General features: G+C 39.9%; 1 protein-coding gene across 1 annotated transcript in view; it reads right to left on the bottom strand.

Moving 5' to 3' along the window:
* LOC137236269 (uncharacterized) overlaps positions 1–19,903 on the bottom strand; it is a 78,959-nt gene that overhangs the window by 48,830 nt on the left and 10,226 nt on the right. The window contains exons 2-3 of the mRNA XM_067758823.1: positions 4,684–4,801; positions 1,686–1,831 (exon numbers count right to left, since the gene is read on the bottom strand). Of these exons, the coding sequence (XP_067614924.1) occupies positions 1,686–1,831; positions 4,684–4,801 (264 nt within the window). The remainder of the gene's footprint in view (positions 1–1,685; positions 1,832–4,683; positions 4,802–19,903) is intronic.

Here is a 19,903-nt window from a genome sequence, read left to right as displayed (position 1 = left end):
GTGTACCAATGGAGTTATATTGTGACCGAGGCAGGAATTTTGAAGCAGCTGTGTTCCAAGAAATGTGTAAGACATTGGGCATTCGAAAAACACGGATACAGTTGTATTGCATCCTCAGTCCGTTGGTATGGTGGAACGATATAAAAGAACCTTGGAGGAGCGCTTGAGGAAAGTAGAGGACAAGTTCCATTAAGAGTGGGATACATACATATCATTATTCTTGATGTCTTACCTATCGGCAGTGCATAAAACAACGGGCCAAACTCCCGCAAAGGTAATTTTTGGCAATGACCTTCCACTGTCAGCTGATTTGATGTTTGGGATAAATGCCGATTCGGAGAGAAATACCAAGAAATCCACTGGCGTCTTGGAGGAAGAGATGAAGGAAATACACGATCTTATAAGAGAACGAACCAAGATTATGAGTGACAAGATGAAAGCCAGATATGATAAAGCAATTCATTCAGAAGGCTTTCGGGAAGGAGATTTGGTGCTGTTATACAACCCACAACGAAAAAATGGTTTGTCTCCGAAATTACAGTGTAAGTGGGAAGGCCCATAAAAAGTTGTAAAACGAATCAACGATGTAGTTTGCATCATACAAACCATTGGCTAACAACGAAAGAAAATGAAAGTGGTTCATTTGGACAGGCTGGCAGTGTTTAGATCGGGACGAGCCGACTTAGGTGGAGGGCAGTGTGGCGAATGTTAGCATAACTAGACTGTTAGTAAATAAAGGCACAACAACAATAAAGCAAGCTGCCTCTCTTGTGTACACGAACACATCAATTTAATCCATTTACACGCGTACATAAAGGCGACGAAGAGATATTCCACACACACAGATGTAGTCATCGCCGAAGTAGTTACTCATACATACACACGCATATGACCAGTAGAAAAGCATTAACTACAAATATACATGTACATATATAGCTGGTAACCAAGCAGGAGATACAACAGTTGCAGAAGGTGAAACGTCTAGACCTTTGGAGAAATATGCGGAAGAGACAATAGATAGAATAAAAGCAGCGCGAGCTGACGAACGAGTAATCAGTTTGAGTTAAACACGCTTTTGTTAAGTACTTGATATTGAAGTATAATTGTACTACTCCCAAAATCTAAAGAAAGACCAGTTTGAAATACTGAAAATTGCAGTGAATTTTTCGACAGTTTAGCGATTCGAACGATAGCAGAAAGTTTGAAATAAGCGGAATTTCCCCGAAATTCTTTGCAATATAAAGAAAAGTGTAGTTATTTGGGTTGAAAGAAATTTTTTTCAAAATCAAATTTTATAGTCAAATTGTTTTTCTTGTTTCGTTCTCGATAAATTGCACTAAAGATGGCGCAACGCCGAAACCGGTTTGTCTCCGTACCAAACTTGACGAGGAATGGCGGGAAATGGTTCCAATTCAAGTAATTGCTGTATATTGGAACAATTTTCCATCATTCCTTGTCAAATTTGATTTGAAAACGAACCGGGTTCGGTGTTGTGCCATCTTCAGTGCTATTTTTTGAGAACGAAAAGGGAAACTAATATTTTACCTATGCACTTGGTATTTGAGAAAAGTTTCTTTTGACACAAGTCTTCACTTTTGCACCCTATCGAAAAATCAACAACATAAAAGACAACAATTCAATTTCAACTAAAACCAAAAGCTTTGCCTGCAATTAAAAAAACTTACCCTTCAGTACGTATTTTGAATTCTTCTGCTCTATACGCCGTTTCATGTGGCCTTGTATAAAAATACGTGAAATTCATTCTTCGGCAGCGGAAAGCCCTAGCATCGTCAAGGGTCATTCCACGGTGCATATACCAGATTCCTTCGAACTGTAAATAATTAAAGCATAACGTCGCTGCGCTCACAAAAACAGTTATGTGTTTTTCAGTAACTTTTCAGGAGATCAAAAAAACTTATTTCTGGTGTCCATTTGCAATATTTTGCAAATGTCGTATTTTGAAATATTTTATGGAAAGTACGTTATTGATGTGTGAAGGAAAAAATCATTATTTTTAACCCATTATGACGTGATAAATATTTTCGCCGTTTTATAGCACATAGCTGCTTTCAAACATGATTCAAATTTGCTTTCGGCGGTAGGGAAATGCATGCAATTTTTGCCGTTATTCCTCATTATGATTACGGAGATTACCCCTTAAGCCCATGGGAGGTGCAGCTTCATCAATCAGATGTCTGTTGGGCTGCCCAGGTTTCTGGGTATGTTTTTCAACAGAAACAGAACTGTTTGGGAGTACTATCGCCTCATTGTGTACGTGGTGTTCTGGGGACGTAAGAAAACAGGCCGTAGCGGTTCTGAGAGCAGTATTTTGGCAGGCCTGTATTTTCTTCCAGTGAGTAACCTTTAGGCTTGGCGACCATATCGGGACGCGAAGCATGCAACCGGCCGTCCAATTTCTTTGTAAGTAGTAATGAGCGTTTCTTTGTCTTTACCCCAAGTGCTGCCGGAAAGAGGTTTGGCGATTTTTTACGGCTCTGGATTTTCGGTACAATCCAAAATGTAGATCCTGATCGAACGTCACATCCAAGATTTTAGGGTGTAAGACAGTCGGTAACGTAATGCCGATGTCGGGATTAAATAGATGTGGTGGGTGATAAACGCGAGACCGCCTGCATTTCCGCTCTCGCGATCTCTTCTGTGGACGTTATGTCCAGAGCAGGTCCTCAGCAGATATTGCTGTATATTTGGTCTCTTGGATCGCTGCAATGCGCATGTTATGCCGCTTCATGAAATCAACTACATATCTCCGTGATCTTCCCAGTTAAGCCACAACAGTTTAACTGCAGATTTTTGAAGCGCAACGGGGTTAACGCGGTTACTCTGGGGGTACGTCTGAGTTGAGGGAGGCCAGGGCGCAATTGCTGTTGGGGCCTTGGGACTAGACTTCCCTGGGTAAGCATTTGGGTAACCGATGTAGTTGGGTTTGCGGCCTAGCAGTATGGCGCGATAAAACCCGTCGGGGCATTGCCGTCGCTGAGACCAGAACATCTAAGAAAGTGGCATCGTCCAAGGCAGGAGCTGCATTGGACACATGTTGCAACCATATATATTCTGTGCTGGCAAACGTTGCAAAAGGTGGTAGAGACCTAAGAATTTGTTTCTCTGACCTACTCGAGTGCTAGTGCCGGAAAGAGGGGGAGAAGAAGACGGGGGCGGGGGCTGATGCTCGGCATTGCTACCGACTCTACTACGGAGATTGTAGTTATGAGGAGGAGCGATGTTGTTGTTGTTGTAGCGATAGGGTTGCTCCCCGAAGGCTTTGGGGAGTGTTATCGATGTGATGGTCCGTAACTCATAACGAAAAAACTAGTAAAATATTGACGGCCTACTTGCTGTACAAGGAAATATTTTTGGGACACCTGTGTCGCATATGCCTGAAATGGTTAAAAATACGGTTATGTTGTTGTTGTAGCGATAAGGTTGCTCCCCGAAGGCTTTGGGGAGGGTTGTCGATGTGATGGTCCTTTACCGGATATAGATCCGGTACGCTCCGGTAACACAACACCATTAAGGTGCTATCCCGACCATCTCGGGAACGATTTATGTGGCCACATTAAACCTTCAGGCCATCACCTCCCTCCCCACCCCCAAGTTCCATGAGGAGCTTGGGGTCGCCAGAGCCTCGCCTGTTAGTGAAACAGGATTCGCCGCGGATAGGTGAGGTTAACAATTGGGTTTGGAGAAGCTATATATTGCGATGGGAACCTGAAGGGTTACGCTACACACCCCTTGAACCTGGTATTTTAGTCGCATCTTACGACAGGCATACCTACCGCGGGTATATTACCCCCTTACCCATCGGGGGAGGAGCGATCGTATGAGCTGGTGGCGCCATGGGGCCGGAGCAGCAGTGGTTACTTGTTATGGCTTGCTGAGAAGCGGGGCAGCTAGAAGGAAGTACACGCAGACTACGGGACTCCCTTGGGCGTAATCAGCAAGGAGCCAAATTTATAAAAGTTATGAGGGCTTCGGGTTTTGGGCTCTAGCCCAGAACATCCTGTCCGATGCAACCATCTCTTGCACGTGACACATTGACAAGAGTGTGCCCGTCCTAAAAAGATTATTTTCCGGCAAACGCGGCAAAACCATTTCTCTGCACCGGGGTCAGTACAGGTCCTGGATTGTGTTCGATACCCTCCCGGAGCAGGAGAATATTGCGCAGTCACGCTGCAAGGATCTGCTGGGAGGATGACAATTTGTGGGAGGGACGCAACAAATTAAATGGGGTTACACTGAATTGGTCGGGAAAAATCCCGAGTCGCTCCGGTTCATAGAACCTGCTGCCTTGGGAAGCGAGATGGTTTGTAATTATTTCTTACATTGAAATCAAAGCACTTTCGCGAGCGATTCAAAAAAATTATAAGCTAGTGAGTAAGTACATAACCGTTTTTCAGTACTGTGAGCACATAGTTGTTTTCATTCACTTCTAAACCAAAAGATATATAAGAAAACTGCATATGCAGAAATGTGGGCTCTATATAGTGATAATAAAATATGCAATAAAAAAAATTTTAAGAAAAACACATAACTGTTTTCGTTAGCGCAGCGACGATAAGCTTTTAAAATGGTTTTAAAGTCTATGCATAGTACTATAAAATTGGCCTAGCTATATACATAGAGCTGACACTTAATTTATTTAAGTATATAAAACTTCACACTCACCGCTTCTCTCTCCACGTTTTGCACATATTGTATATCTGTTCGACACGAACCTGGCTTTCGACCTTGTCCGGCCACCAAATATGATGATGTCAAAAAAATTAAAACTAACAAAGGGGAACTGCAAAAAAAAAATGAAATTAATTAAAAAACAAGTAAGGAAGGCTAAGTTCGGGTGTAACCGAATATTACATACTCAGCTGAGAGCTTTGGAGACAAAATAAAGTAAAATCACCATGTAGGAAAATGAACCTAGGGTAACCCTGGAATGTGTTTGTATGACATGGGTATCAAATGAAAGGTGTTAATGATTGTTTAAAAGGGAGTGGGCCTTAGTTCTATAGGTGGACGCCTTTTCGAGATATCGCCATAAAGGTGGACCAGGGTAACCCAGAACATCATTTGTCGGGTACCGCTAATTTATTTATATATGTAATACCACGAACAGTATTCCTGCCCTGATTCCAAAGGCTTTTGATTTCGCCCTGCAGAACTTTTTTATTTTCTTCTACTTAATATTGCAGGTGTCACACCCATTTTACAAAGTTTTTTTCTAAAGTTAAATATATTATATTTTCCGTCAATAAACCAATCCAATTACCATGTTTCATCTCTTTATTCATATTTGGTATGGAATTGTGGAATTTTTCGTAATTTTCGATATCGAAAAAGTGGGCGTGGTCATAGTAGTATTTCGGCCATTTCTATACCAAGATAAAGTGAGTTCAGATAAGTGCGTGGACTAAGTTTAGTAAAGATATATCGATTTTTGGTCAAGTTATCGTGTTAACGGCCGAGCGGAAGGGAAGGACGGTCGACTATGTATAAAAACTGGGCGTGTCTTCAACCGATTTCGCCCAGTTTCATAGAAAACAGTTATCGTCATGGAATCCATGCCAATACCAAATTTCAAAATGACTGGTAAATTTTTGTTCGACTTATGGCATTAAAAGTATTCTAGACAAATTAAATGAAAAAGGGCGGAGCCACGCCCGTTTTGAAATTTTCTTTTAGTTTTGTATTTTGTTGCACCATATCATTTATGGAGTTGAATGTTGACATAATTTACTTATATACTCTAAAGATATTAAATTTTTTATTACAATTTGACTTTTAAACATTTTTTTTTATAGTGGGCGTGTTCGTCATCCGATTTTGTTAATTTTTATTTGGCAAACATATAGTAATAGGAGTAGCGTTCCTGCTAAATTTCATCATTATATCTTTAACGACTGCCAAGTTACAGCTTGCAAAATATTTAAATAACCTTCTTTAAAAAGTGGCCGGTGCCACGCCCAATGTCCAAAATTTTACTAATTTTCTAATCTGCTGTCATAAGGTCAATCAACCCACCAAGTTTCATCGCTCTATCCATCTTTGATAACGAATTATCGCACTTTTTCGGTTTTTCGAAATTTTCGATATCGAAAAAGTGGGCGTGGTTATAGTCCGATTTCATTCATTTTAAATAGCGATCTGAGATGAGTGCCCAGGAACCCACATACCAAATTTCATCAAGATACCTCAAAATTTACTCAAGTTATCGTATTCATGGAGAGACAGACGGACGGACGGACGGGCGGACGGACATGGCTAAATGGATTTCTTTTTTCGCCCGGATCATTTTGATATATAGAAGTCTATATCTATCTAGATTAGTTTATGCCGGTACGGGGTACATTTATGCGAACAAAATTAATATACTCTGTGAGCTCTGCTCAGTTGAGTATAACAAGTAAAAGTGTCTAAGTTCGGGTGTAACCGAACATTATATACTCAGCGTGAGCTTCAATTGTACATTTCATTTCAGATAAATAACTTTTCTACATAACACGTGGCTCCGCCCGTTTAAAAAAAATGTCTCCCCATTTCCTCGTATAATAAAACTTGATAAGTGAAATATCATTGATTCAAAACTATTTTTTGCTAAGTTATAGCTTATTATTCTAGTCTACGACCCTTTTAAGCTTATTTTATATCTAAGCTGCCGTAGTCTTTAACTGATCCCGTCCATTTTTACTAGACATATTTTCTGCTATAAGGAAAATACGTGTACACAATTTTGTTACGATATGTTAATTTTTCTTCGAGTTATGGCTCCCGAAACAGAAAATGGCTTAGATATAAAAGGGGCGCTACCACGCCTATTTTTTAAATTTGAAGTTTTTCCTATTGATTGTTATAAATCTACTTGGGAAATGAAATACCATTATATAAAGTTCTTTTCCAAAAAGATATAACTTATTTTATTCGTCCACGATCCTTTTAAACATATTTTATATGAAAGTGGGCGTGGTCTTTAAAAGATTTCGTTAATTTTTCTTCAAATCATTCCTTATAGTAAAGGCAACCTCTCTGCCGAATTTTGTTACGATAGGTTTAATGATTTTTGATTTATGATTAATAATATTTGTAAAAAGTAAGGAAGGCTAAGTTCGGGTGTAACCGAACATTACATACTCAGTTTAGAGCTATGGAGACAAAATAAGGAAAATGAACCTGGGGTAACCCTGGAATGTGGTTGTATGACATGTGTATCAAATGAAAGGTATTAAAGAGTATTTTAAGAGAGAGTAGGCCATAGCTCTATGGATGGACGCCATTTAGGGATATCGCCATAAAGGTGGACCAGGGCTGACTCTAGAATGTGTTTGTACGATATGGGTATCAAATGAAAGGTGGTAATGAGTATTTTAAAAGGAAATGGGCTTTAGTTCTATAGGTGAACGGCTTTTCGAGAAATCGCCATAAAGGTGGACCAGGGGTGACTCTAGAATATGTTTCTACGATATGGGTATCAAATGAAAGCTGTTAATGAGTATTTTGAAAAGGAGTGATCCTTAGTTCCATAGGTGGACGCCGTTTCGAGATATCGCCATAAAGGTGGACCAGGGGTGTCTCTAGAATGTGTTTGTACGATATGGGAATCAAATGAAAGGTGTTACTGAGCATTTTAAGAGGGAGTGGGCTTTAGGTCTATAGGTGGACATCTTTTCGAGATATCGCCATTAGGGTGGGCCAGGGGTGACTCTAGAATGTTTGTACGATATGGGTATCAAACGAAAAGTGTTACTGAGCATTTTAAGAGGGAGTGGGCATGAGGTCTATAGGTGGACGCCTTTTCGAGATATCGTTATTAGGGTGGGCCAGGGGTGACTCTAGAATGTGTTTGTACGATATGGGCATCAAACGAAAGGTGTTACTGAGCATTTTAAGAGGGAGTGGGCACTAGGTCTATAGGTGGACGCCCTTTCGAGATATCGCCATTAGGGTGGGCCAGGGGTGACTCTAGAATGTTTGTACGATATGGGTATCAAACGAAAGGTGTTACTGAGCATTTTAAGAGGGAGTGGGCATTAGGTCTATAGGTGGACGCCTTTTCGAGATATCGCCATTAGGGTGGGCCAAGGGTGACTCTAGAATGTGTTTGTACGATATGGGTATCAAATGAAAGGTGTTACTGAGCATTTTAAGAGGGAGTGGGCATTAGGTCTATAGGTGGACGCCCTTTCGAGATATCGCCATTAGGGTGGGCCAGGGGTGACTCTAGAATGTTTGTACGATATGGGTATCAAACGAAAGGTGTTACTGAGCATTTTAAGAGGGAGTGGGCATTAGGTCTATAGGTGGACGCCTTTTCGAGATATCGCCATTAGGGTGGGCCAGGGTGACTCTAAAATGTGTTTGTACGATATGGGTATCAAATGAAAGGTGGTAATGAGTATTTTAAAAGGGAGTAATCCTTAGTTCTATAGATGGACGCCTTTTCGAGATATCGCCATAAAGGTGGACCAAGGGTGACTCTAGAATGTTTGTACGATATTGGTATCAAACGAAAGGTGTTACTGAACATTTTAAGAGGGAGTGGGAATTAGGTCTATAGGTGGACGCCTTTTCGCGATATCGCCATTAGGGTGGGCCAGGTGTGACTCTAGAATGTTTGAACGATATGGGTATCAAACGAAAGGTGTTACTGAGCATTTTAAGAGGGAGTAGGCATTAGGTCTATAGGTGGACGCCTTTTCGAGAAATCGCCATTAGGGTGGGCCAGGGGTGACTATAAAATGTTTGTACGATATGGGTATCAAACGAAAGGTGTTACTGAGCATTTTAAGAGGGAGTGGGCATTAGGTCTATAGGTGGACGCCTTTTCGAGATATCGCCATTAGGGTGGGACAGGGGTGACTCTAGTATGTGTTTGTACGGTATGGATATCAAATTAAAGGTATTAATGAGGGTTTTAAAAGCGAGTGGCCCTTAGATGTATATGTGAAGGCGTTCTCGCGATATCGACCAAAATGTGGACCAGGTGATCCAGAAAATCATCTGTCGGGTACTGCTAATTTATTTATATATGCAATACCACTAACAGTATTCCTGCCAAGAATCCAAGGGCTGTTGATTTCGCCTTGTAGAACTTTTTCATTTTCTTCTACTTAATATGGTAGGTGTCACACCCATTTTACAAAGTTTTTTCCAAAGTTATATTTTGCGTCAATAAACCAATCCAGTTACCATGTTTCATCCCTTTTTTCGTATTTGGTGTAGAATTATGGAATTTTTTTCATTTTTCGTAATTTTCGATATCGATAAAGTGGGCGTGGTTATGGTCGGATTTCGGCCATTTTTTATACCAAGATAAAGTGAGTTCAGATAAGTAAGTGGGCTTAGTTTAGTAAAGATATATCGGATTTTGCTCAAGTTGTTGTGTTAACGGCCGAGCGGAAGGACAGACGGTGGACTGTGTATAAATACTGGGCGTGGCTTCCACCGATTTCGCCCATTTTCACAGAGAATAGTTACCGTCATAGAGTCTATGCTCCTACCAAATTTGAGAAGGATTGGTAAATTTTTGTTCGACTTATGGCAATAAAAGTATTCTATACAAACTAAATGAAAATGGGCGGAGCCACGCCCATTTTGAAATTTTCTTTTATTTTTGTATTTTGTTGCATCATATCATTACTGGAGTTGAATTTTGACTTAATTTACTTATATACAGTAAAGATATTACATTTTTTGTTAAAATTTGAATTTAAAAAAATTCTTTTTTAAAGAGTGGGCGTGTTCTTCATCCAGTTTTGTTAATTTTTATTTAGCACATATATAGTAATAGTAGTAACGTTCCTGCCAAATTTCATCATGATATCTTCAACGACTGCCAAATTACAGCTTGCAAAACTTTTAAATTACCTTCTTGTAAAAGTGGGCGGTGCCACGCCCATTGTTCAAAATCTTACTAGTTTTCTATTCTGAGTCATAACGTCAACCCATCTACCAAGTTTCGTCGCTTTATCTGTCTTTTGTAATGAATTATCGCACTTTTTCCGTTTTTCGAAATTTTCGATATCGAAAAAGTGGGCGTGGTTATAGTCCGATATCGTTCATTTTAAACAGCGATCTGAGATAAGTGCTCAGGAACCTACATACCAAATTTCATCAAGATACCTCAAAATTTACTCAAGTTATCGTGTTAACGGACGGACGGACGGACGGACGGACATGGCTCAATCAAATTTTTTTTCGATCCTGATTATTTTGATATATGGAAGTCTATATCTATCTCGATTCCTTTATATATGTACAACCAACCGTTATCCAATCAAACTTAATATACTCTGTGAGCTCTGCTCAACTGAGTATAAAAATGATTTTATCACAAGTGGAAAATTTTTCCAAATTTTTATCAAGAGTCTCAATATCAGTCCCATTTCAAATTTCAACATTCTAGGTGTATTATTTACTAAATTGTCAGGTTTTTTGTGTTTTCCAAAATTTTATATATGTATATAAAAAGTGGGCGTGGTTATCATTCGATTTCGCTCATTTTCAATACATATTCTGGGTCCAGATAAACTAGTGTGTCAAATTTGGTGAAGTTATCTCAATATTTACTCAAGTTATCGTGCTAACGGATTTACGGACGGACGGAGAGTTTGCCGGCTTCAGTACTGCATGGCTTTCGGATCAATCTGTGACGGGATGCCGGGCGGATCCCCTAAACTACCCAGAAATGATCTCGGAAGGGTCCCATAAAGATACCGAAAAAGTTCCGATATGACCCCGACGGGATCCCGGAGGGCTCCCGAAAACCATCCAGTATTGATCTCTGAAGGGTACGCAACTGATCCCGAAATAGTCCATAAATATTCTCCAAATTACCCCGACGAGATTCCGGAGGGATCCCAAATCCCATCCAGAAATGATGTCGGAAGAGTCCCCAAATGATACCGAAATAGTCCGGAAATGATCCCCAAATGATCACGGAATAATCCCGAAAAACTCCCAAAATAACACCGACGGGATTTCGGGCGTACCCCGAAAACTGTACAGAAATGATCCCGGAACAATTCCGAAATAGTCCCGAAAAGACCACGACGGGATCCCGGTCGGATACCGAAAACCATCCAGAAATTATCCCGGAAGGGTCTCGATATGACCCTGACGGGACTACAAATATGGTGAAGGTAATTAATAATAAAAGCACGTTAATAAGGCAGCAGGCGCGTTGTAGAGTTACAAACAAACATACAGGTAAAGCTAACAAAAACAATTGAAGGAGGGGGGATGCCGGGAGGAGAAGGAGAGCACCTCTGATCGTTTTTCCAAAATTGTTTAGATCACGAACTGTATGGGCCAGATACCAAAAATTATTGATTTAGGAGAAAATTTAGATGGAGTTATACCAATTTACAGATTGTGCACCAGAGGGGATGACGAGGGGGGGGGGGGGGGGGGGGGGGGTGTCACTGCGCACTTTGTAAGCTCTCGACTTATTTGACCCATTGAGTTTGTAATATTGGTGAAGGTCAGTAGACATACAGTTATAATGTGTAAAAATTGTTAAAAAGTAATTATTCGAAGGGGTCGAAAAAGATTTCGCCAGTAGACTATTGTCTCTGTCCTAAATCCGTGTAGCCATTCTGGCGTGATTCAGTCACAAAAAGTTTTCAAAAAAATATAGCTAGTAGATCCTTCTAGACTATTGGCTACATGTGTGGAAATTTCATCCAAATCTGTCTGTTCGTGCGTTATTGAGTCACAAAGACAAACGTCTGGACAAACATCCAAACATACAAACATCCAAACTTTCATATTTATAATATACATTAGATTAGACCAGATTAGATTAGATATTAGATATATATCACCGATCTCCATGATTTTTTCAGACAACAATATATGCTATATATGTGAGCATTTGGTGAAATTTGAAGCTTCTAACTGGTAAAATGGGGCTGAAATTGCGAAAAGTTTCTTATCTGAAAAATCTTGTATGAGATATATACTCTATATACAACCGATCTCTATCATTTATTCACACAGCAGCATTTGTTGAAATTTGAAGCCTCTAGCTCTTAAAATGGGGCAGTAATTACGAAAAGTTTCCTATCTGAACAATCGGTTGTGGGAGATATGTGCTATATATACGACCGATCTCATCCATTTTTTCAGACAACAATATGTGCAATATACAAAAGCATATGGTGAAGTTTGAAGCTTCAATCTGATAAATTGAGGAAGATATGACAAAAATCCTCTTTTTCTGAAAAATTGGTTGTATGGAGGATATATGCTATAGTGGTCCGATCAGGTCGGTTCCAACAAATGTCTAATCGGACAACTAAATACACCGGCTCACCAAATTTTATTAAGATATCTCAAAAATTGAGGGACTAGTTTGCACGCAAACAGACAGACGGACAGGCGAACAGACGGACAGACGGACATGGCTAAAACAACTCAGCTCTTCATCTTAATTGTTTCGGTATGCCTATTGGTGGGTCTATCTATTTTCTTTTAAGAACTTACAATTTTAGTATTCGTGCCGAAATTAATATACTATTTCATTTTCATGAAAGGTATAAAAAGACAGTGAGGTTCGACCCGAAGGAGAGCGCGAGCGTGAACGCAATATCCGCTTGCCTCTTTGCGACTTACTTACTTACTTACTTGCGACACCGAAGTATTTAAGGGCGATTACCTATCTTGTCCAACTTTCCAGGACATGTTCACGGCCATATACATCAACAACAAGAGTCCGCTTAATGCCGAGAGGTTGTATTACCTCATTCAAAAGACTGAGGGGGAAGCAAAGGAAATTGTTCTAAAGTACCAATTCACAAACGACGTTTTCACCACAGCATGGAAGAATTTAACTGACAGGTACGCAAACTAAAGTATCCTGATCAACACCCAACTAAAGATTTTATTTAATTTAAAAAAATTTTGGGTGAGTGTGGTAACTCGACGCAACGCGAGATCAATAATTGTATCGCGTACCTTAAAACGCTCAGATCGACATCTCAAACTGGGATGCCATCATTACTTACCTATGCTCGACCAAGCTGCCAGAAAGTACCTTAGCTCTCTGGGAACAGAGAGTCGCCAATAAGACAAAAGTCTCCAAGTGGAAAGAAATGGACAAATTCTTCCCATAGATTCCAGGCACTGGAAACTGTTTCAGGCATTACCGGTAGCGATACTAGTAAAGCCCCTAAACAGCAGAACGGTAGACAATCTACCGATTCTTCGCGCCGAAATCTTGGCGCCTTTCAAAGAAGCGTGGCCAAGCGCGCGTGCAGTATGTGCAAGTCCAACGAGCCCAAACTCATAAGCTGTCCGATATCAGATTACACTTTATTAAAAGTAACAACACTTGTATCAAGTGCCTCTCGTCGGGACATACTGTGTCTAAGTGTACTAGCTCATATAACTACAGCACTTGCCACCTACGACATCACATGCTCCTACATATTCAGGCAATTGCATCAACACCTACGGGTAGGCCAAAAGGATCATACCCCAATGACAACATCCCAAGCACTTCGGCCGAAGCAATGCAGAGGCATGATGCGGTAAATAAGCACAACAACAATGTCAATAATGTCACATCATGTTTCTCAGCTTCCAATATAAAATACGGAAGCCTTACTAGGTACAGCACACGTCAACGTATTTTACAATAATACAAATTTTTCGGCGCGTGCCTTAAATGATTCTGGGCCCGAATGCACCTTTATTACAGAAAGGCTCAAAGGCCGTATCAACTTGCCGCCTACTAGGCTGTCACTGGTATCACTAATCAGGTTTCCGCGAAAGTGAAACCTCCCAACCTGTCAGGCAAATCCAACCGCATTACAAGCTTTCCCTAATATCATATTAGCGGACAAACGGTTCTTTATTAACGAATCAGTCGACCTTATTTTAGACGGTGACATTTACGTCCAAATCATGTTAGGGGGTATCAAAAAAGATAATCTAGGGACTCTCATCGCTCAAGAGACCGTATTTGGCTGGATCTGCTTCTCTACGAAGGCCATCCATGTGGAACGGAACTAACTTCGTCGGGGCAGCTCGGGCGCTTAGAGCAGAATTTAAGGCATTATTAACCGATGCCCGCCTCAAGATCCTAGCTCTTTACTCCCACCAAGAAATAGCGTTGGTTTTTATCCCTTCTGCGTGGCTTTTTATCCCTTCTGCGGCTGCTCACATGGGGGGAGGGGGGGGGGGGCTGTGGGAAGCAGGAGTCAAAAGTTTCACAAAACATTTCACGAAAATGTCTCAAAACTCCAAATAAACATACGAGGACTTTGCCTCGCTATTGCGCAGAATGAAGTATTGTCTCAATTTTCGACCCTTAACCCCATCCTCAAATGATAAAGTCGATATGGAACCACTAACGCCAGGGCACTACTTGCCCCTCTACAACCCGATGCCAGCGAAAACCACCATCGGTCATCAACCTAATCGAAATCCAAAAACTTAACAAATGGAGGTACCCAAAAACAAATATGACAATAGGGGATTTGATGAGCATAAAGGAAGAGAACCTCCCCCCGAATGAATGGAGACTGGACAAGGTGGTCAAAGTCCACCTTGGCTACGACGACCGAATTCAAGTGGTCGCAATCATGACCGCTCGAGGCCAAGTGACGAGAGCCCTCGTCAAACTGATACGCCTCCCTCCTGGCAATGAAGGAGAGGACCCTACAAAAACACAATAATTATCTTAACTGTAACCGGAATTCCACTTCGCAAAATCGCAAAAAACAAGTAAGGACGGGACTGTCTTCGGCTGTGCCGAAGACTTCATACCTTTCATGAATGGGGTTGAACAATAATCTTATCCCATTCGTAATCTCCAAATAATCGGCTTTATAAGATAAGAAATATATAGTGAACAGATGTACATACCTAAGCGATTTTTAAGGTAAATATAAAATATAACAAGTAAAGGTGTCTAAGTTCGGGTGTAACCGAACATTATATACTCAGCGTGTACTTTAAGTGTACATTTCATTTCAGATAAATTACTTGTCTACATAAGACGTGGCACCGCCCGTTTAAAAAAAATTTCTCCCGATTTCCTCTTACAATAAAACTTGATAAGTGAAATATCATTGATTCAAAACTATTTTTTGCTAAGTTATAGCTTATTATTCTAGTCTACGACCCCTTTAAACTTGTTTTATATCTAACTTGCCGTGGTATTTAACCGATCCCGTCCATTTTTTACTAGGAATATTTTCTGCTATAAGGAAAATACGTGTTTCAATACGAGTGGGAGTGGACTTCTTAGTTGACCATGACATCAGGATGCAGAGAAGGATTATGCGCTATGAGAACCAGGATGTGCCACTTAACTTCAGTTTGGAGAAAGGGTGCAGCAGTAAGCGAGTGCTGGTGGAGGAGACTCGACAAAGACCACGGAAGTCAAAGGTAAAGGTTGATGGAACGAATGGGCCAAATAAAGAAAAATCAAAATATCTGCGAGAGAAACGCTGGCATTGACAAAACCAAATGGACGCACTAAAACGAAGGAAAGAATTTGAACTGTCAAGACTATACTGAGGATGCAAAGTCAATCCGTCAAGATAAAGCTCTGCGAAGTAGTTCTTTCGCCAAACAACAGAGTGTGACGGAACGGTTCAGGATAATGAGTAGTAGGATGAAACACAGGTACAAGAACAATAATTCGGAAGGTTTCCTGGAGGGAGATTTGGTACTGCTATACAACCCTCACCAGCGGAAAGGTGCTCCATCCAAATTTTGGTGCAATTTGGGAGGCCCGTACAGAGTTGTGAAGAGGATCAGTGATGTCATCTACCGCATACAAACAATTGGGAAACCACGAAATAGAAGGGTGTTCACTTGGAGAGGCTAGCAGCGGTTAGATCGAGAGATTTGTCTGATAGGGACGATCAGACTTAGGTGGAGGGCAGTGTGACGATTATTAGTATCACTAAGCGATACTACCACCACTAAGCCGATAATAAGCAGTATGTACGTGAACAAATCAATCATCATGTACACACAAGGCAGCGGAGGGATACTCACCATCAGCTGAAGTAGTACTCACATAACCACATGCATGTGGCTATGCGAGAGACTATAAACTACAAATATACATGTACATATATGGTTGATAACCAGGCGTGAAATTCTCGAAGTTACTAGGCCTTAGTAGAAATGGGTGAACGTGCAACAGAGAGTATAAAAGCAGCGAAAGCTGAGTAGTTAGTAACCAGTTTGATTTAAACACGCTATCAGTTGCGAAGTGAAGTATAATTGTGAAGTATAATTGTACTACTCCCAAAGTAATCTAATAAAGACCATTATGCTTTACTAAATATTGGAGTTATTTATTCGACAATTTAGAGGTTCGAACGTTAGCAGAAGGTGTAAAATAAACGGAGTTTCACTAAATTCGTTACAATATTTACATAAATTATACGACGGAGAATTAACGGACGAGCATATGGGTCTAAGTGGAACTCCCTCTTTATAAATTTTCAACAAACCATACAACCAGGGCGTATTTGCAGTTTTACTGAGGAGACTATATTTTTCTTTTATATTTATCACATTTTTTTAAAAAGTTTTTCTACAATTTCATTATTCTTGTCCTGTAACTTGTTTGACCCGATATGAGGAAATATCGTTTATCATTTCCTGTAATTTCTTATCATAATCAGATTTTTCCATCAGAACTGTTACGTTGCCCTTGTCAGGGTTCAGGACTAATAGTTCTTTATTGTTTTTTAAGAACTTCTTAGCCGACTGAAAATCTGGTGATTGTGGACACCGCCTCGAGCGAACCCGCAACCGCCACAACAAATCTCGAGGACCCGTGCAACACCTTGAGTGGACATGGGGCTCCGGATGCCGAGAGCGATACATTCTCGGTATCTGAGATTGAGGGATAGTTCTTTACTAGCATGGACGAGCAACTTCTGTTGAAATCCGATCCGTCGGATGCTGAATTCGACGATACTATCGTGGAGGAGGATACGACTATGCGGATCAGCGGAGGATGGACGTCGATGCTGAAACCGATCATTAGCGAGCGCGCAGGTACTGCAAATAAACCTGCACATTTTGGTCGATATCTTGAAAACGCCTTCACATATAAAACTAAAGGACACTTCCTTTGAAAACCCTCCTTTATACCTTTAATTTGATACCCATATCGTATAAACACATTCTAGAGTCACCCCTGGTTCACCTTATTGCGAAATAAGGCCCACTCCCTTTTAAAATAATCATTACCACCTTTCATTTGATACCCATGCCATACAAACCCATTCCAGGGTTACCCTAGGTTCATTTTCCTACACGTTGATTTTCCCTTATTTTGTCTTAACCTTGCTTGTTTTATTAAAAACTTTTGATTTGATCGACTAATGTGTAATACACGAAATACTTGTAAGAATGCCATTTGTGGAGTTAGACACTTTTGATTTGTGTGGACTCATATTTAAAACAGAGAAAATATAGTACTTTCACAATCATTGTGTACAATATAAAGTGTGTCAACTAAGGGATAAATGTCAAAATTCAAACAGCCTCGCTCGAAAATCTCAGGTCTAGAGTTGCATTTTTTTGGTACGTAAGAGTACTTTAAGCTGAGTTGCATTTGATAGTTTAATAAAACTTTGTAGTAGATGAAACAGTTGCATATTTCCCACGGAAATATAAATAATAGAAGACTTGTAGCCTCCAAGAATGCGGAAACATACGGAAAGCAAAATGTATTTAAATTCGAGTCAAAAAAGTCAAGAGAAACTTAACAAAATATAAAGTGCCACACGTGTAAAATTGTTGTTTTTATACTCAGTTGAGCAGAGCTCACAGAGTATATTAACTTTGATTGGATAACGGTTGGTTGTACAGGTATAAAGGAATCGAGATAGATATAGACTTCCATATATCAAAATCATCAGTATCGAAAAAAAATTTGATTGAGCCATGTCCGTCCGTCCGTCTGTCCGTTTTGAGGTATCTCATTTGATATGTAGGTTCCTGGCCACTCATCTCAGATCGATATTTAAAATGAACGATATCGAACTATAACCACGCCAACTTTTTCGATATCGAAAATTTCGAAAAACCGAAAAAGTGCGATAATTCATTACCAAAGACGGATAAAGCTATGAAACTTGGTAGGTGAGTTGAACTTATGACGCAGATTAGAAAATTTGTAAAATTTTGGACAATAGGCGTGGCACCGCCCACTTTTAAAAGAAGGTAATTTAAAAGTTTTGCAAGCTGTAATTTGGCAGTCGTTGAAGATATCATGATGAAATTTGGCAGGAACGTTACTCCTATTACTATAGGTATGCTTAATAAAAATTAGCAAAATCGGAGAACGGCCCCGCCCACTTAAAAAAATTATCTGAACTCACTTTGTATTGGTGTAAAATATGGCCTAAATCCGGTTATGACCACGCCCACTTTTTCGATATCGAAAGTTACGAAAAATGAAAAAAATGCCATAATTATATACCAAATAGGAAAAAAGGGATGAAACATGGTAATTGGTTTATTGACGCAAAATATAACTTTAGAAAAAAACTTTGTAAAATGGGTGTGACACCTACCATATTAAGTAGAAGAAAATTAAAAAGTTCTGCAGGGCGAAATCAAAAGCCCTTAGAATCTTGGCAGGAATACTGTTCGTGATATAACATATATATGTCGGATCTGTCAATAAGTTTAGAGTATTGGGACATACTTTGATGAAGTGACGCGCACTGTTTCATAAAACACTTGTTGTAAGTTTACATACTAAAAATTAGTAGGCGAGAAAAACATTAATGAAAATATTTGAGTAGTAAAAAAATATGAGGCAGAGTAAAATTATTATTGATTGGAAATGCGTGCGCGTCAATTCCTCTTAGACTTTTGATAATGACTTCGCATCCTGCGTCATATAGATAAATTAGCGGTACCCGAAAGATAATGTTCTGGGTCACCCTGGTCCACATTTTGGTCAATATCTCGAAAACGCCTTCACATATACAACTACCACCACTCCCTTTTAAAATACTCATTAACACCTTTCATTTGCTACCCATATCGTACAAACAAATTCTAGAGTCACCCCTGGTCCACCTTTATGGCGATATCTCCAAAAGGCGCCCACCTATAGAACTAAGGCCCACGCCCTTTTAAAATACTCGGTACCACCTTTCATTTGATACCCATATCTTACAAACAAATTCTAGAGTCACCCCTGGTCCACGGTTATAGCGGTATCTTGAAAAGGCGTCCACCTATAGAACTAAGGCCCAAGCCATTTTAAAATACACATTAACACCTTTCATTTGATACCCATATCGTAGAAACAAATTCTAGAGTCACGCTGGTCCACCTTTTTGGAGATATCTCGAAAAGGCGTCCACCTATAGAACTAAGGCCCACTCCCTTTTAAAATACTCATTAATACCTTCCATTTGATACACATTTCATACAAACACATTCCAGGGTTACCCTAGGTTCATTTTCCTACATGGTGATTTTCCCTCCATAGCTCTCAGCTGAGTATGTAATGTTCGCTTACACCCGAACTTAGCCTTCCTTACTTGTTTCATTTAGAAATGTTGTTACCAAATTCTTGTATTACACAAATATAATGAACTTGGGTACAGAAATTCAGAAATCCTAAAAAATATTTTACCGACTTGCTTTGCTGTTGTGTTTAAAAGTTGTTTACAATAATTAGAAAAACTATATGTTTTCTATGCTTTTTACACTTAGAAGAGTAACTTCATGTAATAAATTAAATTTTTAATGAAAATCAATAACACTGAACTGAACAATTTTCGCCATGATATAAATTTAAAATACTGTTTAACAGGAGCAACACTATTGTGACTACATAAACCCAGTTTCAATCTTTTACGTCTGCACAGAACCCTAATTGACCGTTTTCAACCGA

This window comes from Eurosta solidaginis, unplaced genomic scaffold, assembly GCF_040869045.1.
Source record: "Eurosta solidaginis isolate ZX-2024a unplaced genomic scaffold, ASM4086904v1 ctg00001599.1, whole genome shotgun sequence".
Taxonomy (NCBI): domain Eukaryota; kingdom Metazoa; phylum Arthropoda; class Insecta; order Diptera; family Tephritidae; genus Eurosta; species Eurosta solidaginis.
The sequence above is the reverse complement of the archived record's forward strand: the minus strand, read 5'-3'. Positions and strand labels throughout refer to the sequence as shown.